This window comes from Bradysia coprophila, chromosome X (genome assembly GCF_014529535.1).
Source record: "Bradysia coprophila strain Holo2 chromosome X, BU_Bcop_v1, whole genome shotgun sequence".
Taxonomy (NCBI): Eukaryota; Metazoa; Arthropoda; class Insecta; order Diptera; family Sciaridae; genus Bradysia; species Bradysia coprophila.
Genome location: NC_050737.1, coordinates 8,134,932 through 8,158,465, shown reverse-complemented (window position 1 = coordinate 8,158,465; position 23,534 = coordinate 8,134,932). Strand labels below are relative to the sequence as shown.

The following is a 23,534-nucleotide window of genomic DNA, read 5'->3' as shown; positions in this document are numbered from 1 at the left end:
ACTCTAAATTTCTATTTTCCATTATTCAATTTGTTAGTGAAAAATTTGTAATTAGAATTTTAAATTTAACTAAATTTTGTCACTTCGATTCACTTAAACAAAAATTAATAATTTTACATAAACGTAGGGGGCATTACAAATTAGATTGTGTCGTCTGACCCATTTTATTCTAAAAAAAATTCTTTTCAAACGTTCGCCAACGAGTTATGTATTTAATGGAGTAGGGCAAGGTATACGACGAAAATTTATTAGGAATAGTCTGAAAAGTGTGAGTGGGTGAGTGTTGCCTTTCACCAGATTTCCATGATTTTCTTGGAACGACAAACTGGCACCTGAGCAGGGATTATTTTCGTGAAACCTTTTTCACGAAACTTTATCGTATTTCAACGAATCATCGAGATTTTCTCACGAAAATATTTCCTGTTCTGACCGGATTTTGATTTATTTGAAAGTTCCAAGCACACCTGTGACAGGTTTTTCAGTTGTAGTTTACCGTTTATGAAACGATAATTTCAAAGAAAAATTGAAGAAAAATAAGAGAATTGACTTTAGATGATAAATGGCTGACCATTCGCTGTCTGTTGCATGTATGGTCCCCGTCCCATTGTTGAATAGCCGGCCCTGGATTGATTCAGACTTTGTTGAGACTGATGATGTGACGGAAGATTTTTATGTGGCAACGTTGAATAGCTTTGTGCATACGATGGAACAGTGTAAAAGGCTGGAGCTGGAGCTCCTTTGTAACTTAACTGCACACTTCCCGGTCCCATTGGCATACCCATAGCCATTGGCGGTGGCGAATGGTAGTTTTGGCTACTCATACGCAATCGAACAATGCAAATGATGATGATGAGAATTGCAATGAAAGCAACCACACCACCCACTATGCCGATGATCAAAGTGTCGTCATTGTTCAAAGTGTTTGCTTTCAATAGAGGTGCTTTTGTTTTGATTTTGATCGGAGGCTGTGTCGGTGGCATACTCCAAATTATTTCCGGTTCAGCAGTTGACGGCCGCAGGTACACCCGACTGGTAGACTTGTGTACAATGTTGCTGACAGTTTTGGGCGCCTCGGTTGTCGTCAATTTCTTTGGATCACAAGTCAGTTCATCGTCACCGACTTCGATGAGAAGTTTTCCACTCAAATACGATGGACTGGCACATTTCAGCTCGGGCATTTTCGAACCCGGTAACCATCGCCGCAGAGCCCTCGCATTGCAATCGCAATGAATTGGGTTCGAGTTCAGACCTTTCAAGTGGAAACTGTTTCGTCGATCTTCAAACACATTGAGCAGTTGGGGTGTGAGAACTTTGATATCAGAGCCGGTAATGTCCAGATCTAGATTGGATGATCGAGGAATCGGGAACAGGAGTGTTGGTGGCAACGAATTGATTGATGTGTTGCACAATTTGATATTCAAATTTTTATTCTTCAAACTGGCGAAAGTGCTTGGAGTTATGCTTAGCAAACGTTGGCCACGTAGACCAAGCTCTCTAAGACGTGGATGCTTGGACGCTTGAATATCATCGTCACCAACTGTAGAATCCTTAATTTCAATATCCAAGATTCTGAGCGCCGGTAGAAGTTCGACAATGCCTTGAACGTCTAGGTATCCCAATCGAGGCAAATCGTATGCTCTCAATTCATTCAAATTCATGAGATTCTTGAATGCATTCTTCTCTAGTCGGCTGCAATTCTTCAAACCGACAAGGTTTAACGTCTTCAACATATCGAGACCATCCAAATTACCCTGAGCTATTGCTTCAAATGAATTATTGGACAGATCGAGAAACATTAATTTATCGACCATTGGCCAAATATCCGATAGTGCTTCTGCATCTGTCAATAGATTGCTAGACAGATCCAATGTCTCGAGTAATGTAGCCCGTTGGAATGCATTCTTACTGATGTCAGTAATGTCGTTGTACGATAAATTCAAAATCTGCAAAAACGGAGTCTCCAATGCTGTAATTTCTTTCAGGCCCGTTCCGGCCAGATTCAATTCGCGTACCGTTTTCGGTTCTTTCAGTACAATGTCTAGGGCCTCCTTGGTCAGTGGATTGAAAGACAGATCCAATTTTTTGATATTCACCATCATACTGTCTTCAGCCGGAATGTACTTCAATTTGTTGTGGCTGAGATCCACCGAAACGACGAAGAAATATTGTCGCTGCAACGATTTGAATGGAACGATTTCGAACTTATTGTGCGACAAATTAATGTTTTCCATAATCTGCAGCTTGTTCCGTTCGAATATAGCGTCGGGAAGTTCAGACAATTTATTTCCCATCAAGTTCAATTGCTCCAAACGTATTAGTCCTTCGAATGTTCGTTCACCGATTCGGTCCAATTTGTTACCACTGAGATCGATCACCTGCAACTGTGTCGAATTGTGGAATGCCATTTCACTGATGGTTTCCAACTCATTATCAGCCATGTTAAGTCTACGAAGACGTGGCAATCGGGCGAAATCCAATTCGTCGACAGTTCGTAGCGAGTTGGTGGACAAATCTACAGATTCCAGAAATTGCAGCGACAAAATCAGCTCCGATGGGAAGAAATGGATTTTATTATTTGATGCATCGATGCGCTTCAATCTTGGATGGATGCGGAATGACGATGGGAACAGGTAGCTCAGCTGATTGTTCGACACATCAATTTCTTCCAAGCTTGTTCCGGTATTGAAAAATTCACCTTTGAAGGCGCTTAACTGGTTTCCGCGCAGATTCAGTTTTCGAATGTTCATCAGATTGATAAAAGCTGACGATCGAATGCTCATAATTTTGTTGTACGACAGATCGATACTTGATATGTTCCTTAAATTGGCAAACGAACCATCCGAAACCTCCTGTATGCTGTTGTGGGATATTTTGATCACTTCGATATCCTGCGAATTGGCAAACAATTCGATTGGAAGCGTTTTCATGCCAGTGCTGCTCAAGTCTAGGACTTTCAATTTGGTCAACGGATGGAACAGGGTAACTGTAACTGGTGACAGATGGTTGTTGTTGCTCAAATTGAGGTATTGTAAGTTTTCCATTCCAACGAATGCGTCTCGTGGGACGTCCACCAAGTCGTTGTAACTAAAATCGAGAATCCGAAGGCCACGCAGCACAATCGGTGTTGTTCCTAGGCCGGTAATCTTGTTCTGCGATATTCTTAATTCGTTCAGAGAGGTTTGCAATCCAGCAAAAGTATCGGCATTAATGCTAGCCAATGAATTACCCGATAAGTCCAGGTACCGTAATTTCTTGAACATTTGAAAACTACCCGCTGGCAGTTCTCGTATAACATTTCGCGACAGAGACATATGGGTAATGTCTTCCGGTTGAATGGAACCCAAGATATCAGACGATAGAGCCGCAACACGGTTGTAGTCTAAGTAAAGGTTTGACAACCGTGGAAGTCGTCCGAGTGCACTGCCTGGTATCAATAAAATGTTGTTGTCTCTGATGATTAGAGTTTGCAGAGAATCTAATCCTTCGAAGGCATCGTCTTCAATCTGGAACACAATGATTTTCATAAACGTGTTAGTTGCCAAACGCTCGGTGGAGTTATCTGAATGGTAAAACAAAAGCAAAACTCACCGTTCGCAATGAGTTCAGACTCAAATCAAGGTACCGCAGTGCGTTCAAATCTCTAAATGTTGATGGCGGAACTGAGAAAATTCCATTCCGGCTAAGGTCAAGAATTTGTAAACTTTTCAAGTGCTCGAAATTCGTCGAGTCCAAATGGTAAATCATGTTCGACGACAGATTTAAAACTTTCAAATTTTCGATCGTTTGTAGGGCGATTGTTGGAAAGCTCGTAATGAAATTCTCCGACAAATCAAGTTTTTGCAGAGATGAGGCTCCCTGAAATCATTTTTTTTTGTCATCAAAGGAATAGGCGAGATGTATGGCACATTGAGCAATATCAATACCTGAAAAACATCGCTATTCATTTTCGATAGACGATTTCCGGACAAATAAATTTCTTTCGGCTGGTTCAGTCCATCAAACGCACCGCTTTCGATTGTTGTGATGCGATTGTCTCGAAGATCTAGTCGTTCGAGGGACGCTTGTGCTGCAAATGCTTGTTGCTTCAATGTATCTGCAATATACTTGGAATTAGGAATTTTTCTGCAAAGTCACTTGTCAATAATGATTTTACCGATGTGATTGTAGCGCAGTGACAAAATTTTCAACGCATTTGGTCCATTCAGAGAATTCGATGGTACATTGATGAAGTTATTTCGGTTCAGTTGAATTTCCTGGAAATAAATTAGAAAGAGTCGTCAAACACGTACTATAATGTTCACTGACACTTGGCTCGCCTGGCTCTCGTTTACTTTAAGTGACTTTCAATTTCCAACGTCTTGACAGTCCTAACATCCCACGAATTTGACCGCCCGAGACTTTCAACATCATGAGATTTTTACACCTCCTCGAGAGTTCCTTAACACCCCAGAGTATTGAAGATTCAAGAACTTTATCGTCGAAAGTTTTGCCTCTTCAAAGTCTAAAATTCTTGATATTTTTAAGGTCCTGACAGTTTTAATCAAAGGGGAAACGACTTGGGAAAATCGTGAGATGGAATAGCATTTAAACGTTGTCCCGATAAATACTGGAATTTTAAGGAATTTTTTGAGAAATAAATTTGAGAATTTTAAGTAAATTCCTAAAAGTGGCACCTGGTTTTCAGCCAGATTTGAAAGAAGTTTTCTGTTCTGTGGTTTGCGGTACTCTAGCTTAATTGTGTCCTCCCGAAAACTTCAACACATTTTGTTCTGATGATTAGCCTGTTACAGACGCTTGTCATCTGTTATCGACAGCAATAATAAACGACAAACTCTGAATAACGAGGTCTTATATAGCAAAAAGCATGTTCCAAACAGACGAAGTAAAAGATTTCTGAAATCAATTTATGAAAATCTTAGATCACATGAAGTAATAGATCAGACAGTAAAACTGTTAATGTGCTTGCCGTCTGTGACAGGTTAAAGAGCACATAACCAATCTATTTCTCATCTTGTAAGTTTACAAGCTCTGAGCAATTTTCCGGTATGATATTGAGCATCGAACCATTGAATCTATCACCATTTCGAATATTTCTTTTTACAAACAATAGTTTCGAAAGATTCAGAAGACAATTGCCAGAATCAATTTCTAAGAACTAAACGAATGGATCTTGACCGCATGTTCGATATCGAAATATCGCAAAGTCGATTAACGTGCGATGTACTCTTTAATATACTAAATTCACAGTATAACAACCGCTCTGCAACATTGTCTAAAGTCAATTGACCTGATTCTCTTGCTTTTCCAAACATTCGTTTCTTATATCTCCCATAAACAAAGCAAATCCATCATCGAATATCCACTCATCTGTATAAAATCTACTGCACCTAATGCATTCAACAATTTTCTACACAAAAAATGCTGAATGAATATACCTTTCCAGTGAGTGTGAAACCCTTTAAAAAAAACGTGTTTGTTTGTTTGTTCTCCTCGAAAATTAGGGCGTCTGACCATGGCTTTCGTAACTCAAACAAAATAAATTTTATTTTTCGCATATCTAATTAGAAGTGTAACAAAACAACACACACATTACATACCCGCATAACTTATAAGCATTTCAAAAAAGGTAATGAAACGTTGCGTGGAAAGAGATATAACCTCTATTTCGTCTATGAATTAAAGTTATTGTTAGTTATTCATGAATTAACTTGGAACCTCTATTATGTACTTTCTTTTCGTTGTATAAGTACACAACGATACGTTTGTGTATAGCCATGAGAGAGGAGTCTCGAAGACACGGTGCTAGCATAAACAACACACCATCTGATACCTAAGCCAATTCATCTACATATGTTTGAGTGTTGGATAAATTTTTGCCGCTTTTTGATTTAATTAATTAGTACTTTTTATGGCGATAAAGTGAGATTTTGATGTTACGCTACGAACGTATGACGGTGGAAAATGTAACACCAAATGAATGAAAATTCAATTTATCGTGAAGAAATTAATATTTACGATAGACAGACAAAATTAAAATTTTCTTATTCACTTGCGTTGCTCTCAAATTGATTGTGTGTAGCAGAGCAATGTCTCGGCTCTGAATTCCGCCGAAGAAAGTAAATATTCTGAGCGTAAAAGTGAGACACGCTGTTCCTTAGAAACCATTGAACTTTATGTCTTCATTGGGTCATTTTGTAACCTTCCGTAAACGAGTGGTTTTCTGTTATCGACAATGACTAAAAAACGCTGAAATCTGACTTGAGTCTACTAAATAGCAAAATGTATGTTGTAGTTAGTGAAGGAAAAGATTTGGAATCAAACACTTTTCGATCATTTTAACAAATGAAGTAATAGATGTTCGTAATTCAACAATTTAGATGATCTTGCCGTTTCTGAAAACTTAAGGCTCCAAAAAATCACCAATTCCTTCTTTGGGTAATCAGAATGTTAGCAGAAATGGAGCCGGAAATTAGGGAGAAATTAGGGTCCGGAAATTCGGTTCCCCAATTTTTGATTTATTTCAATAAAACTAAAGTAAAGCGACATACCTGCAGCGTCTCACATCCTTTCAAAATGCCTTCCTCCAAACCTTTTATTTGATTGCCAGACAAATCCAAAACTTTCAGGCTCGACAATACATGGAATTCGGCCGTGGAGAAAATTGGATTCAACGAGTCGCCGAGCAGATTATCACTCAAATTCAAAACTGATAATGTGTCCTACCGATTCGAGAGAAAAAACGGTAAAAATTCGTTTTTACTGAAATGCGGAATGAAATCAAGTACCTGAATTCCGTTGAAAATTTTGTCCTGTAATCTTCGAATTAAGTTGTGAGAAAAGTCCAAATTTCTGACTGGTATCCATGCTGAGGCGAATGCCTATAATATTGATCAATATGACGATTAATAATTTAATCAAACACTTGAGTATTCATTGAAATATCTAACCTGAACTGGAATTGTTTGCTGTCCACTATATCTCTGTGAATATATGGTTATTGGTGCACCTTTCGGAAATACCGGTGCACCACCGGCAAAAACAGTGTTGTCACAATCCATAGCAACAGTTTGTACTTTCGGTCCGAATTCGTCTAGGGTACACCTGTACGTACAGTCAAAGTAATCAATTGATGATTCATAATCGACGGCAAATAGGACTATTTTACCTGCAAGGAAATCGCAGAGCTGGACTCAGTTCTGAGCATGCTCTCCAAGCACTGGTCGGTGTTATCAGCAATAAAATCCATATTCCAAAGTAAATGCACCGTAGAGATCTGGAAGTAAGAAAATGTTAGTTTTACAATCGTCAAAATTTTCTTTCTTTATTATATAGAGAAGCTCGACGCGTCTTGTAAGTTCTTGACACCTTACACAATGTTGACTTAGTAACGTTAGCTAATTTCGATGAACTTGCTTCATACAATCTTTGTTTGTGGTTTGAGATATTCCTAAGTTTCCCTAAACAATGACCAAGGTTTGATAGTGCTTGTTAATAGTACATTTCACTTCAATAATGTTTAAGTATAGAAATCCTACGTTCACTTACAAGGGTTTGAACATTAGGGGGGTCCAAAAAATAAAAGTGTCGAGGAAGTTGGCGGACCCCTGGGAAAATAAACCTTTATGGCCTCCTGATAAAAATTGTATATGGGGCCGATGCGATCCGAGTTGGTTTATGGGTCGCTCAAGGACGAAATGTGTGAAAAGACACTGAAATTTTCCATACATTTTTTCCATTACTTTGTATGAGAAATTTTTTTTTACGACAATATCAAACTTTTTTGGTCCAGACAACTTAGATTAGATGCAAAAGCAACAAAAATGCGTTGGTTCCACTTTTTGGAATTTTTATATCGTCTGGGCACACCTAACAATATCGATATAGACAAAAATCGACATATAATTTCCAAGTAATACAAAGTCAGGCGAGGTCACTATTTAAATTAAGTGTTAGGTGTCGTTGTAAAGGTAATGACAGTGGCTTTCTAACGAGCCCACACACAATAAGTTTCAAGTTGGTGTCTTGACGTAACAGTCATTTGAAAATTGCCTGAGTTCACGACCCTGACATTTTTGCACCAAAATCGATTTCTATATAGCTTCAAAAAATTGTTTTCGAAAAAATTTCTTTTTGCAATGAAAGCTTATGCCATAAGCTCTCGTTAGACATGAATATATCCGATGCACATCCCATAAATGTTTTGGAAGAACCCAAAGACTGAGTGAACAGATTACGAATCTATGACTGACTTGGGAGCTGCGAATGCACTTACAAATCATTAAATCGGTCTCTTTGGATTATTCTGAAGTGAAATAATCCAACTCACCTTAAGAAGTGACCTCAGCATCTGTTAGTTACGTTCAATTTTTCATTAACCCTCATTTTCGTGGTTTTTCACATATTTCGTCATTGCGCGACCCATAAACCAACTCGGATCGCATCGGCCCCATATATATTTTTTATCAGTGGGTCATATAGGTTCGTTTTCCCCGGGGTCCGCCAACTTTCTCGAAACTTTTATTTTCCCATACGATTCTGGACCCCCCTATTGAACATGTCGCCATCACCAGATAAAAAAAGAAGAATAATATGGAAGTGACTGTATCTTGATGCAAAAACATTTTTCTTAAACGGTTTATGCAACAGAACAACTTGCCTTGTCGTGTACCAAACTTTGTAAATATGAAACAAACAACATGCACGTGCTGTTATGTTAGAAAGATTTTAAAGTCAAAGGGGACAAAAGACGAAGGGAAGGTGGAAATTTAAGCTCCTCTACCAACTTTATTTTTTGATTGTTTCTCTTTGAAATTCAATCTATTTTTCACAAAATTATGAGCACTAGGATGTGAATATGAGTAAGATCGAAGTAAGAAAATGATTGGTACTTCATTAGTTTAAACATTTTCCCATGTAAGAGTCTTACATTAGCCCGTTTTTTCCCGTGTCAGTAACAGATAACATAATGGAAAAATACTTATCCTAGAAGACTTATCGAAAGCATAGCTTCGCTAACAGAAATCATGACTCTGGTAATGGAATTATGACCTTCCCAGGATTCCAATCCAAACATCACAATCAAATAGAAATTTGTGAACTCTAAATAAATAATCGAAATTGCAGATTTGGATCGTCACGATGGAAATCAAAGCACATACCGCAAATGCTTCAATCAAATTTTTCGATAAATAAACGAATACAGAAGTCAATAATAGTAATATTTCTTACAAACAAAACACTTCTTGTATTCATTGCCCTTATAAGATAGAAAGTACATCATCGAATCGTGGACAGCAAATATGTTTGTTAAAAATCTGTTCAAAATTTAGTGAACTCTGAATTTAATGTTGTATGTCTTGCAGGGAAACCAACAGCGGAAAAAGTAACCAAAATTAATTATTTCTAATTTTCCTACACATTTCAGCAATTTTTTTTCTTGAATATTAATTCACCTAACGGAAGTAAAATACGTAACACAGATCTCGACCGACAAGAAAACAACAGTTGGCTTATTTTCGTAGTTTTTTTTAATGTTTGTAATATTTTGGTTGTTGCGTAGTGTGGCATGCAACAAGTTGAATGGTTTCAGACTGAAGCGCTTCCCAGAGACGGATAGCAACACTTATTATGGTAATATATGTGGGTACTTGGGTGCAGCAAATCGTTGACTATTCGTTGAAAGTTAGACATATTCTTTGAATTTGTCCAATTAAACAAATAAGAAAAAAACACCCAACAATTTTATACGTTGATCAAGGACGCATGCAGATTTAATTTTATGTCGATAAGTTGGACCATTCTTGGAAAAAATTCTTCTTATGAACTGACCGCAAAGGAAAAATGCTAATTTTTTCTAATTCTTTTAAAAAATTAGTTGTAGAAATCCCAATTACCGATTACTGCGATATAACATTTCTTCCGTTTTAGGTGTCAAGCCACATATTCTTGAGACAAAATCTTTTACTTCATTTGTTGTACCATACACGCTGCATTATATAAAAACCAGGCTTATTTCATATTTCACTTATATTTGTCATTGATATCGATAGCAGATGATTAATCTCTTCAGGCATTCCGTGAAATGTAGTTAATGGTTCTATTCTTAAAGAAATATCAGGGATAGGTTAAAATCTAAGGCTCTGTCCTGATTTCAACTAGCCATTCAAATACCATTCGCTTTTAAATACGAAATGCGATTAGAAGTCCTCGTCATTGCTTATAAAGGGTATCAGCATCTGTCATGTTGACTAAATGTAATGTGACTCAAACAAAATCAATTTTCTTCTACATATCTCTTCATAAGCAACTTGCCTCACTACTTGCAGTCCAGCATAATGTGGGCATTCTCTTTATGAATGCAAGGCTTCTCTGTGGTTGTTCTTGCAACTTGGCATCTTGGTAATAGTACATTTTCAAATTAAAACTATTTACATGCTTCGACAACTGTAATTTTCATGTTTCAAGCACTACTTTCGACGCATTCATCCATTACATAACTCGGGATAACTTTTATCCCTGCCTAATCATGTAATAGTATATTACTATACCAAATTATTTCCCGTGTGGTGCAGTGTGCTATTTTACTTTACGAGCTAGGTCGAAAGAGTAAAGGAAGGAATGGCCATATTTCGTCCCTAGTAAAGTAAAATACTATTTTCCTTAGAAAAAAAAAGTTCTAACTAGAAGGGATACTGAAAGGGTATGAGTTTCCATATGAGTTTCCACAGCCGAATTTCTTAACCATCGCAGAAACAAAACAAAAAATGGTTTTGCTTGGTTAACCATAATGTGGTCAGGTAACTAACATCGTTAGCCGGTTCGGCTCAATCAACATTCTTCATTGTCATTTCATTATTATAGTGCATCACTTACACTTTTAGCCTATCGTTTTCAATATTTCGACAAAATCTTTTCATTTATCATGTTGAATGGCGTAGATTTGAATAGCTAAGACTGGTTTTTGGAGTAGTCGAAAATTAAATTCGAAAATATTATGTAAAATAGCAACGAATAAAAATAAAAATAAAAAACATTTCGATGTGGTAATATTTACGAAAATAGCCGCTATGACATGTGTATAAGATCGGTATCGGATTTATTCGTCGCAGTCGTTCATTATCAAGGTAAACACTGAATGAGAGATGTCGAAGATCTCAAACGTTTCGTCATAAATGATTATTGATATTGATGCTATCTGGCACCGCCCAACTTACGAAAAAGTTTAAGTCTTCGGTAATCGACACATTATGGTAATGATGTCAAAGTTTAATGAAACATAGAAAATTGAAGACATATTCGATGAGCATGTTATGACAATTCTAATTATCGAATCAGCTAACTTTATTTAAATCAAATATTTTCAACAGATTCATGGAAAATCTAATACTTGATTAGTTACGATAATAATCGATACCCTCTCTAGCAAACAAATTTCGTTTTGACGCTGTCAAAAAACCACCTTATTCCTTTGTATGTAGAATCATACACTACTGAGTTATTTCTAATTTTATATGTAAAAATGCAAAGGCTGCGTTGCATTTTTACCACCTTAATGGTGGTTGCTAGAGAGTGTATTGTAATAGTGCCTGGAAATGTTTTTTTTAGGCTTGTGGGAGTACCTCTAGCCGAAGTTGTAACTTATTCTTGATTCTTCTACTCGATACTGAAACTTAATCGGAAGATACATTGACTCCAAATTTTCTGTGAAACATTCCAATTCATTAAAAACGAAAGAAAAATCCATCATCCAAGTACAGATGAATGAAAATGTGTTGTGCAGCAGACAATTATAATTTTAACTGAATCGTGAATAAATAAACAAAATAAATTAAAAAACAATCAAAAGTGTTAATTTTTTAAACAATTCGGTTAAATGCGGACGATAATTAGATAGTTTGCATCTGAGAGAAATACCACATGCAAGCGAAAGTAAAATGCATATAAATTGTCGGTGGAATTTTCTTTCTCTGATATTGTGAGTAATAAAATTAGCAAGTAATCATAATGAATGGTAAACGATTGAGGGGCGGGCGGGCAATTCTATCGCAAAAAATAAGAAAGAAAATAAAAACGTTCAGTGATGGTCTTAGGAAACATATATGAGAGATCAGTTTTTCACTGCTACATGATAATGGAAAAAATGCTACAACACCTATCTGTATTATAATGTTGTTTGTCAAACACTATTAGCATAACCTTTTTTCCTATTGTCAATTGTCGCATATTTCTCTCCTATTATCGCACCATTGACACCCATTTTCATTGTTTTTGTTGTCTAGTTTCTTCCCATCCCCATATGATTTTCAAGTTTGTATTTCATTTTCATTTCTAAATTCATTATTATATTATTGTCCTCATCTCATTGATGGCTTTACAACAGATTTTTAATACTGTAGTAACCTGAAGTGTATCAAGTATTATCAAATCATTGAATCTATTACTTCTTTTGTTCAAAGTAGCAGCTCACGTGTGGAAAATTCTCTCAACTCAACTTTTATTTGACTATATAAAAACACATTAACCTGAGACCATCGTATATTTAAGTCGTTGCAGTCGACAGCAATTGAATGAATTAATTTTGATGTTTCCAAAAGATTTCTTGAACTTGTTTTCGTTAAATTTCGGAGCGTATTGGAGTAGAATAACTGAATAACCCTAACCAATGACATTGAAGTAATAGACTTGTTGCATTACGTCAGTACAAAAGTGAAAGCAAGTTCAGTGTAAAATTAAAGTTACACGGATTGTCACTCCATTCAGTCAAGAGTTTGAGTTGTTTTGGATTTCATTTAAATACAAAATTGTGTATGGAATGGCCAATAATCTATATCGATTACAACATTGAAGCTAAAACAATAATTGAAATATTTTTTTGCTAATGAAATTCAAACTGGTTTCTTCCTCACATTGTAAATGTACACTGAAAAACATGGAACCTGAATAAAACTAGCAGGTTGTATGAAATACTTGCCTCGCGTATTCACTACACTTGTGACATCACACCAGAGCACAATAAACCAGGCAGGATCGGTTTATTTTTTTAACGTCATATAAATGGGACCTAATACACTGTATGAAAACGAACTCAAATGAACACTGACATAAGTCTAATAATTTTGTTCGCAAAAAATAAGGCTACTAGATAGTTCAGGTCCCTAGTCAAATCTAGCGCTCCTGCCTGGTTTACTTTACTCTGCCGTGGTGCCATATATGGTATTCTATATGTACTCCACCACATTTCATTAACATACCGTGCGTATTAGTACATACTACTAGTATTATTCAATTTCCCAGTGTATCCAGGCTCGTACGAAAATGTTTTTTTTTCGTCTTGGAAAACATTACATAAGAATCAATGTCTGTTAACTACTGTCAATTAATTGAGGTGCTCGATGAGACATATAATCAAGGCAAATGGTTTAACATATATGTTGATTGCTGTATAATCAAAGTCATTAGTGGGAAAAAATATCGGATCGTTTGACCATTAACTCTATAATCTATTCCATGTGTCTGATACGTCAAATATTTTGCAATTTTATGTAATAATACACAATGCGTGATTGACTAATCATGTCGCTCTTATATTATTAAAATTTTGTGAATTTATTAACCAAATTTCAATATTTATGGTGTGCTGGTTGTAAGTGTTTAAGTTGCTAAAAATATAAAAATTTGAAAAAAGAAATAATAAAAAAAAAATCAAAAGTCTTCCGTCTTCGTCACGAAAACAAAGTTTTTGGTCACATAGACAAAGTGGTTTAGGTATTGATGTGTGGTTGCTATCATGTTTTCCCAGCGATAAATAATTAGCGAAGTAAATTTAAAAATTCTATCAATTTATACTTATAACGCACTATTTGATACGCTACACATTACCTGTGGTATGTGTAGGTAAAACAACTTCTTTTTCTGTTCATTAAATCGAAAATCCAGGAATGTTTATGCTTCAAACATAAAATTATGTATTTTAAACGATGAAGTAGTGTGCGCACGGATACGATTGTGTGTGTGTATGAGTGTCTTCACTCTAACCAATTTTGCGAAACCGAATATTAATAACTTAAAGTCATATTCGTATAACGATGAGATTGAGGAAAAAGAATGTCACCATTCAAGTTTTTATTTTATAGTTTCAATATAAAAAAGCACACAGCAGATATATATCTTCGAGTAGGATTACATAACAACAACAAAATGATAGGAAAAAAAATTAGCCTTTAACATTTCTGTTGCGATAACAAGATTGAAAATAAGAGGCGCTGATAAACACCATTTAATGATTGAGGTAGGTCTCGATAGTAAGAGTTTCAAATATTTTTTTGTATATCCGTTACATCAATAATATTATTATCGTCTGTTATTGTACTACCTATGAGCGCATTACCTACTATTTTCATAAAGAATTCTAAGATGCTTTTGTCTTATTAAACGAAAATTTTTCCCAATTAAAAATCGACAGGAAGAATCAATTAATTCTTTTATTTCATTCATCACACTCATTGAACGGTGACAGAAGGCGAATTGAAAAAAAAAATTAGCACAATGAGTACGTACGTTTTGCATTGTATACATGAATGTAAGTAGTCTTGTTCGGAGTCTTTTGTTAACTAATTTGGATATCTGCATCCATCTACGAGGTCAGCAGATATCTTGATTTTTTTATAAATCCGAATTACAATTACAAATTTGCAAGCCACCTACTTTAAACGTATATTAACCGTCTGTTGTCGTTGGTGTTTTAATGCGATTACGCCTCGAATATTTTGAAGTGAACCGCGACTTTGGCTACAAGTGCTCTCAATTATATTCGATAGAGAAAAAGAATTAGACGGAGCAATTCAGAAAACGTTTTGTTTGTTAAATTCAAACTGATAAAAGGACGATTTGATGCGTTTTTGTATGAACAGTCTGAACATAATCAAATAGTTATTGGTCAAGCCTTAGTCCTATTCAAAAGATCAGCATATCGCAATAAAATCATTAAATCTATAACTTCATCTGTTGCTTGAACTACTTTCGATACAAAATCTGTTACTTCATTTGGTTTAACATAAGCGTTGCTATTTTATAGAACACTAATCCGACCTCTTCACTTAATATTCTTGTCCGGGTCCATTTCGAAAGTCTAACTGAAAGATTGCTGTGTAGCTCTCAGATGCGTTTCGGCTGTTACATTGCTCTGGAAATCGTTAAAGATTTTCGAGTAAATAGAAATTTATATTAGTTGCTGAAATGCTTCAAACAACTTCTAAATGCACAAATATCATTCTGGTTACCGCTTGCTTGCACACCTATACTTGTAATATCCCTACAAAAAAAACGGAACGATATTCATTATCTCTTTCCTTGGCTAAATGATATCATATCCGGGGTTGTTCGCTCTTTATTTGTTTAGTGAGAAAGTGTGTCATCACAGAACATACATAACATAGTTATTTTTCTTATTCAAGTTTTTTGTAGTGATAGTTGGTTTTCGTTCTAAGTTTCGTCAGGCTTCATTTGTTGTTTATAATTTTTAAGAGTTTGATTGATAATCGTTGTAATCGTTCATCATCAGTTAGCAAACATGCTGTCGATGATTATTCCGAATAAAATAAATAAATAAAAAAAAAATAAATAAAACATACGATAGTAGCCACGGCAGATTAAAATAACGTTAACTTTCTCCGTTCTAGTTAACTAGTGTTAACTTTCTATCAAATATGTCTGGGTCATCTGGCAATATGTCGTCAAACAATGGCAATATTCGCACAGTCCGGAAATTTACCACCACATCCTGCTGGGATGGCTAGCATGTCACAAAACCAGCACATATTTGCGTCGGGAATGGGTCCATCGAATGTTGGTATATCGAATCCTAATGCCGGTAATAATATCGGTCCACAAAGACTTCCACAAAATGCAAACACTGCCAGAAGTAATTTAATTCAATTGCAAAATATGGGCCTATCGATGAATATTGCTCAGAATATTGGACCACATATGGGTGGGCCCGAATATGATGGGTCAAAGTATTCCAAATAATGGATCGACGATTCCAAACATGGGACAACGAAGAGGAGGTATGAATTCAATGGTTCCAAATGCTATGAATCCATCGGGAATGGGAGCAATAATGCCAAATAATATGGGACCGGCTGGTTCTGTTAACATGCGTCACGAACAGGCGAAATTCTTCCAACAAGTAAGTGGCACAACACTCAATGTATATGCAACGGCCTGGTCATGGTGGCGGTCATAAAATGAGTGGCCCATTCGGTCATGGTATTGGTGTACAACGCCGATGGTTTTACAACAGGAATGGCGACATTTACTTATGTCTTAACAGCAAAATATGAGTTTTAATGGCAATGGAATACGACCAGGATTCAATCCGAATCTCAACGTAAGTTTGATTTGATGGGACGACGTTGTGTGTAATGGAATTGCAATTGAATTTATTTTTCTTCTATCGTTTCAGCTGGTTTTGGTATGTCAAATGCCGGGCCTGGACCCTGGAATGCAAATGACTCCAGCACAAATCCAACAGCAAATGTTGCGAAATCAACAGCAGCAACAACATCAACTACAACAGCAATCAAATCTAGGTCGCTCAAATATCAAAAATAAACGTAAAGTCGAAAGCAGATTAGCAATTAACTGTTCATTTGCAAAACTTAACGAAAGTGAGAATAGACCTTAAAGCCCAACTGATAAATTCAAAATTTATCTTTTTACATTCGTTTATCTCCCAAATTTTATTCGATGTATTACTAACAACATCCTGCCGTATATTTGATTAGCTATCTTCTTTATTATTTTATAACTGCCAATTATAAGTATAAAAGACACTGAGACGAGATCGTAATAGCAGATCAATTTTAAATTAACAGAAAAATATTCCATTTTCATCGAGTGGTACAGTCGATACTATAGTGAAGCATTAAATAAATTGAAAGACATAGATGAAGATGGGAAATGTTAAACTATTTCTTCTAACTTCCCTTATTTTGGCATTCTTAAACATAACCTGGTCACAAGGGTTGCAGCCACAGGTCGCAGACGAAAGGGTATGTTAATTCATTTGCCAAATTAGGAATTTTGCAGTTAATTTCACTTTTAGTACTATAGCCTTAGTAATTTGCATAGATATCGACTAAGTTGTATGAACTTTATTAAATTAACAGGTTACCACAGTAACCCCTATTGTTGTTGCTGCTGTGGGCAGAGTAGCTAGAATCGGTGAATTATATGATGCCCGTTCGGACCAATTTCTACATATTTCAATGACAGAAAATAATTTACCTGCTGGAACCATACAGTCCACCGAGAATAAACATTCCAACATCAAATATTTGAAGATGAACACTTTGGAGGAAAAACTAACCTCACTAAATGTTCAAGCAGAACTTAAGTTAAGTGTTCTAGGCGGATTGGTTCAAGTTAGTGGTTCAGGAAAATTTTTGAGTGACAAAAAACACAGTTCCAGAAGTGTTCAAGTTTCGTTGGCAGCATCAATGTTAACCGAAGTCGAGTCTGTCGACTTTACAAACAAAGACGAAAAAAGGTTAATCGATATGGATGTGCTAGAGGAAATAGATGCTACTCACGTAGTAGTTGGCATCCAGTGGGGAGGAAATGTATTCATTTCTGTTGAGGACTCTAACTATGAGGGAAGTGATCAACTAACAGTTGCAGGTTCTCTAAGTGCCAAACTGGAAATGTTATTTGCATCAGTAGGTGCGAGCGGTGAGGTTAGCGTTAACGACACGTTAATCAATGAGTACAATAGGTACAGCTTTGAGATATATGGCGATATTTTGCCACCAGAAATGCCAGTGACTCTTGTTGACGCAGTGGTGCTCATGAAAACTTCAGCAAGATTGTTAACAGAAGGTAATCTAGGGAAGGGGAAGGCCGTGTCTTACACGCTACTTCCTTTAGAATTGTACCGACAATTGCTTGGTGTGGAAGCGAGCATCAGCATCATCTTGAAATCTATAAACGAGGGTACAATTAATTCGTTTGTCAAATGGTTCGACGAGATGAATATTGTTGATCAACAAGTTGAGGATTTATTGACCCAGAGGAGACAATACCAAAATTATGTTGCTAAAGAAAAGTTAGATGAAATAGTAACATTTTCTGAAAACTACGACAATTACCGATACCAAGTAAAGCTTACTTTAGCAGAGGCTTTAATCAAGGTTAGATCAGGAAATGAGACAATTGATCAACTAATCAACGTTCTAAACGAAGCTAACAATCACGAATTATCTCCAAAGAAAATAGATTTTGAGCAATTCTCAACTCTTCAAGCAGAGTTTAAATTTTTGAAATTTTTGTTTGATTTGCAAGTTAAAGTACTTGACAAAGGGACAAGTTTTCAAGAATTTATGTTAGAACACTTTAACAAAAATATTTTTCTACACCGTCGAGTTTCCAAACTTAACTGACGAGCCGATGGTTGCATTCAGAAGTATTTTGGCGAAACGGGAAACATTTGACCAAAACGGAATTTTCGTTGCAATCAAAATAGACGCCCTTAAGGACATCGAAAAACAGACTTATTTCGATTTTGTTGAGCCAACCAGACTGCGATTGTATAGAAATCACGATTGCATTATTGAGAACTATTTAATGAATACAGAGGTGAACCCAATTGGTGAGTCTGAAATATGGTCAATGGACTACATGAAGAATCAGATTGTAAATATCAACACTCAGCTGAAAAACCCTGGTATGAAAATTTCCATTTTAGTGGATTACTGAACAAACTAACAATTCCTTTTATTTTAAGTTCCAGTTGGCTACGTGTATGTACAATATCCTGGAATGCCTGCACCTAACACGTTATGGCCCTCAGTCAACTGGGAGCAAATCACTTCACTATACGCTGGTCTATTTTTCAGAGCGGAAGGCGGCACTTCTAAAAGTTTTAACGGTGGGAAACAGGAAGATATTTCGCCAAGGATTGTCTCAGCCTCTCAATGCAATCAAAACGCTTGTGGTGGTTCGAGTTCATTCATCAACTTTGTATATTCAGACGGAACAACTTCTACCTCTCAACTCCAAACCGCAATGTATCGAAATGATTATTGGGAAACAATAAGTTTCAAAACTCAACATAAGGAAGTAATACCTAAGAATATGTCGATTCGCATATACAAGAGGACATCATAATTTACATAAAACAAAAGGAATTCGTTTTTGTCTAAATTCGGACATTCAGTGGTTGTTTAATAAAACTTGGACACCTATTTTTGACAAAATTGTCGTTTTAATTGTAACTGCCCAATGAATCACGAGACAAATTTTTTTATATTGCTGACCCATCCATCCCACTTCATTTCTGAACAATTCTTTCGGTGAGGTGGAAGCTGAGTGTTTTAATGAGTGTATTGTTTGAATTCATAAAATAATAGTACATTACTGCTATAAGGCTGTATATAAGAGACGTGTACGTATACGAGCGCTTGCGCAAGTATTACAGTCGGAGAAAAATAGATTTCGAGATTTTAAGAGACATCATCGTTTTCATCGTTTTTATGTATTCTCTCATTTCGCATGTTATTTCAAATGGTAATTGAGAAAATTAGAGAAATGATGATATCTCTAAAAAAACCCGAAATCGATATTTCTCCGACTGTAGTACGAGTCTCTTATATACAGCCCTATATCAGTGAAGTACTTTATCGCAGTAGGCAAACATCTCTTTTTCTAGTGATATAATTTTGCTTGCAAAACCTTTAGCACTCTAGGGACAATAACATATCGCTTGAAAAAAATAGGGCTTTCGATATTTTTAACGTTGCGAATTGGCAACGGACTATTAGAATATCTACGAGTAAGTGTTACATAGAAAGCGAAAGAAGGAAAAACCATCTTACCCAGCCGCGAATTTGAACACGGGACCTCCCGATTATGAGTCGATAACTCTAGCGCCAAAGCCACGGGTTCACACAAAATGATATTTACTTCGAACGCCTTTATGTTGTGTAGAGTGCTAGATTGAATGTGTAGTGTATGTGTGGTGTGTGAACATAGATATTATATTAGTCTTTGTACTGAGGAAAAAGCGTTGAAAATCTCACCTGTACCTGGTAATTTCGTCTCCAGGTAATCTACAATAGCTACCACAGCTGTAACGCCGCATACAAAAAATACAGCTGCCTCAGCTATTGTACATTACCTGGAGACAAAATTACCAGCTACAGGTGAGATTTTCAACGCTTTTTCCTCAGTGTGTGTATGAAATTTAATAGGACATTCGATATTTTTAACGTTGCGAATTGGCAACGGAATATAAGAATAAATTAACTAGTATCTTTCCGGGGTACACTAGTTAACATAGATAACTTCTCTGTCGTGCAGTAGCTCAAACTACCTGTATATATCTCAAGTTCATATCGCTATTTCACAAATGACACGAAATAGTTGCTCTATAGTGTCCCTCAATTACACTGAACATTTCTTGCTAATTCTGCTGCTGTTTCTGCCTAAGTCCAAGACCATGCAAGACCAGTACACTCTTCTAATTAATTTCTTTAGCCCTCGGCTAGAGATCTGAATAAGCATATAATAATGAGAAAATCTCGTGCATGGTGGTCCAAACTCGTTTCTGACCGAATCCATAAACTTCCTCCTTGGTCGGTGTAAGCGAAATGCATAACACGTCAAGCCATAAATATTTGAATGCACACAGGCAGAACAGGTGTGTAAAGTGATAACTACAAATACAGTTAATTCAGCAAGACCTATGCAGAACATTCCTTTCGATTAACAAGTAGACAGTGGAAGCGTCGCAGTAAAGACACCATGGTTCGCATATTACATACAATGTACAAGTGATACGAAAGTAATTACAAAAAAATATTTCTAATTACCACATGTAGTAACAGTAATCTAATATACCAAAACTTATGTGTACGTATAGTATAGAAATATGCAAAAAAAGACCTACCTTTTTCGCTTCTGATGACATTGCATACTATATAGCCACATGTTGTTTTGCGCCTGAGGTGTAGAAATTGCCCACAGTTTTTGAAGAATTGTCAATATAAACTCTTACTCGAATATAGTCATTTTGATTGGAAAATTATTTAGACAATCAATTTACTATTTATCGTTTCACTGAAACAGTTTTTAAAAACCAATTTTTAGAATCTGGCTGAATGTGAAAAACCGAGACCAATCGAACTGTGCCAAACCAAAAACAAAAACACTTAATAGCATAATGCCCGGAGGATAATTTCGACGAAAAAAAAAAGATTTTAATATGTCCAAAGCACATGTTTGGCTATACGGACCCGTTACATTAACACAATTTTACGCAGGTCAGGTACTTTTACACGCGCATTTCAATTTAAATTTCCCATTGAAGACATTAAGCTTTTAAATCGAAACGAAGAGTTTGGACTTTCCCAATGGATTTGCTAGATTTAAAAAAAAATGCTTTTTGGGGGAGTGATGGGACATTAAGAAAAAAAGTTCATGAATTTTTAATTAAAAAAGGCTTGTCGTAGAATGATGTCATTTTTGATCATGTTGGCACAAAGACGGTACCACGGCTTCCACAATTTTTTTTTCAATTCAAAATTTTAATAAACAGAAATATAATTGAAATTCAAATTTAAAAAATCTAAATCAAAGAGCAAACATTTGAGTAAAAACTGTTAGGTCAAATAAGACAAGTGTGCAAGTAAAGTACAATACTTGTTGCGTTTGCGGTTAAAAAAAAAAATCAATCGAAATATAAAAAAAATGAAAATATACACGAAAAATAACTGTTAACACACCAGATCTGTTTGACCATTCTAAGACTGTACAACTTTAATATGGTATGTGTAAAGTACACTGGTTTGGTACACATCATGTGTATAGACTGCGGTTCATTTCGACAAAGAATCAAATTAAGATCTGTAATACACTGTACAATTATAAAAGGTTAGTAACCTATTGCTTCTTCGGTTATTTATCAAAAAAAAAATGTATTGTAAAAATCAATGGTAAATCTTTGACACTGGCAAGCAACGAGCGGAGTGTATAATATATAAAATTGTGTTTTGTATATAGTGTTACACATTGTGCACAATTTTCTCACCGAAAAAAATCTTTTGAATTATTTAATGCTTCTCGTAATATAAACATATAATGTAGGTCGCGAACGTTGCCCTTGAAAGAGGATTGTAACATTTACAATATTCACAGATTTAATAAAAAAAAATCTGAAATATTTTCGAATTCGGATTGACACAACCGATTAACTATGTCTTAATCACAACCACAAACTTACTGTTTATTTCGGAAAAAAAACACAAATTGAAATTAAATTGAAAAATGAGGTAAAAATTTGAGTCTTAAAAATATTGTTGATTAAATAACAAAACAATGTTTTCTTGTAAACCAGTTTGGACTCGAACTAAATACTCAAAAACACCGATTTTGTATATCGACGATGAATTCCGTTCAACGTGAATTACTCGACTAACAGAAAATAGCAGGAACTGCTTGGTGAAAACACCACTATCTAAATGATTGTTTGTGGTACATTCAATGTTCATGACCACATTTTCAGATAGGTATGTTTCACGCTCACTATTTTGGTTCGATGGATGAATGAGAAACACACAATGTTAGTCAGGTGAATAACTGTTGGCTTTGATTCGAGTGTTTCGATTGAAGCGAACACCGAGCGTTGTTGTGTATTGTTATCGGTTCTGGTATATTGTATTACGTATACATTAATGGTAAGGATGTGAAAAATAAAATTCAGGAATTGTTTCGATTAAACAGTCGGCATAAACTTACGAAACACACTCTACACTGGCTCTGGAGCCGTAAAGTGGAAGGTTTAGTGTTTTAAGAAGGTTTCGTCGTCCATAGTTTCATGAAACGACCCAAAAAAAGTCTTTTCGTAGACAGCAAGCATATCACTACTATCAACGCACTCCAAACAGACCTAATCGACGCAGTAGTCAGAATTTTTCACATAAATTTTGTTTTTATGTTGGTACAATACCACTGCGGGGACCAAAATAAGAGACTTTGACCGTTAAAGAAAATTTGTTATTGTGCCTGTTCTTGGAGTGCGTTGCTACTACTATTAACTATCGAGTCTACTACTTCTTTTGATCTAAGTATTTTCAAACGATTGACAGAAAATCTTTTACTTCATTAATTTTATCATACATTTTGCTAAAAAAGATCGTTAATCCGATGATTCCGTTTATTATTGTCGTCGCTGTCGCTAACATATGGAAGAAAGATAGAACTGATCGATTAAATTAGTAAATAGTGCCACTTGTTTTCTTGCTCTGGTTTTGCTTTTATTATTTTATTACTATTCAGAGTATATGGACACGACATACTGCCCACGAATTTTCGTTCTCGAAAATACAACCAAATCATCGATTACAACATGAACTGTGAATTTCCTAACATTTGCAGCGGACCTACCGATGAAAAATCGAACCTCCCAGGTCATTGTGCATCGAACCTTTCCATAGGATCAAGCGTTTTATGGACAATGAGAATGTCGATAAACGTTTAGT

General features: G+C 35.8%; 2 protein-coding genes across 3 annotated transcripts; one reads left to right on the top strand and one right to left on the bottom strand.

Annotated features, from left to right (window-relative positions):
• Positions 1-376: 376 nt before the first annotated feature.
• On the bottom strand, positions 377-22,557 carry LOC119085770 (slit homolog 1 protein). 2 transcript variants are annotated; one of them, XM_037196262.1, is made up of 10 exons: positions 22,277-22,557; positions 20,945-21,114; positions 7,166-7,273; positions 6,948-7,101; positions 6,786-6,878; positions 6,549-6,719; positions 4,154-4,253; positions 3,924-4,093; positions 3,589-3,855; positions 377-3,503 (listed from the first exon to the last, which is right to left on the bottom strand). In XM_037196262.1, the coding sequence occupies exons 2-10, from the start codon at positions 20,983-20,985 to the stop codon at positions 549-551; spliced, it is 4,059 nt and encodes a 1,352-aa protein (XP_037052157.1). In that variant the 5' UTR covers positions 20,986-21,114; positions 22,277-22,557; the 3' UTR covers positions 377-548. The 2 variants fall into 2 exon arrangements, with proteins under 2 accessions (XP_037052157.1, XP_037052158.1); XM_037196263.1 differs by having other exon boundaries at positions 20,945-21,099; positions 22,388-22,557.
• On the top strand, positions 16,867-19,247 carry LOC119085772 (verrucotoxin subunit beta-like). The gene is made up of 3 exons (XM_037196264.1): positions 16,867-17,051; positions 17,169-18,721; positions 18,782-19,247. The coding sequence occupies exons 1-2, from the start codon at positions 16,947-16,949 to the stop codon at positions 18,435-18,437; spliced, it is 1,374 nt and encodes a 457-aa protein (XP_037052159.1). The 5' UTR covers positions 16,867-16,946; the 3' UTR covers positions 18,438-18,721; positions 18,782-19,247.
• Positions 22,558-23,534: the final 977 nt, after the last annotated feature.

What these genes read in the sequence shown, in the direction of transcription:
- LOC119085770 (XM_037196262.1), bottom strand. Translation starts at nt 20,985, where the DNA reads ATGTGGCTATATAGTATGCAATGTCATCAGAAGCGAAAAAG. An exon ending in AGCAAACAATTCCAGTTCAG is followed by an intron (nt 6,879 to 6,947) that starts GTTAGATATTTC and finishes TCAATATTATAG; the next exon opens with GCATTCGCCTCAGCATGGAT. An exon ending in TGAATAGCGATGTTTTTCAG is followed by an intron (nt 3,856 to 3,923) that starts GTATTGATATTG and finishes AAATGATTTCAG; the next exon opens with GGAGCCTCATCTCTGCAAAA.
- LOC119085772 (XM_037196264.1), top strand. Translation starts at nt 16,947, where the DNA reads ATGAAGATGGGAAATGTTAAACTATTTCTTCTAACTTCCCTTATTTTG. An exon ending in CACAGGTCGCAGACGAAAGG is followed by an intron (nt 17,052 to 17,168) that starts GTATGTTAATTC and finishes TTAAATTAACAG; the next exon opens with GTTACCACAGTAACCCCTAT.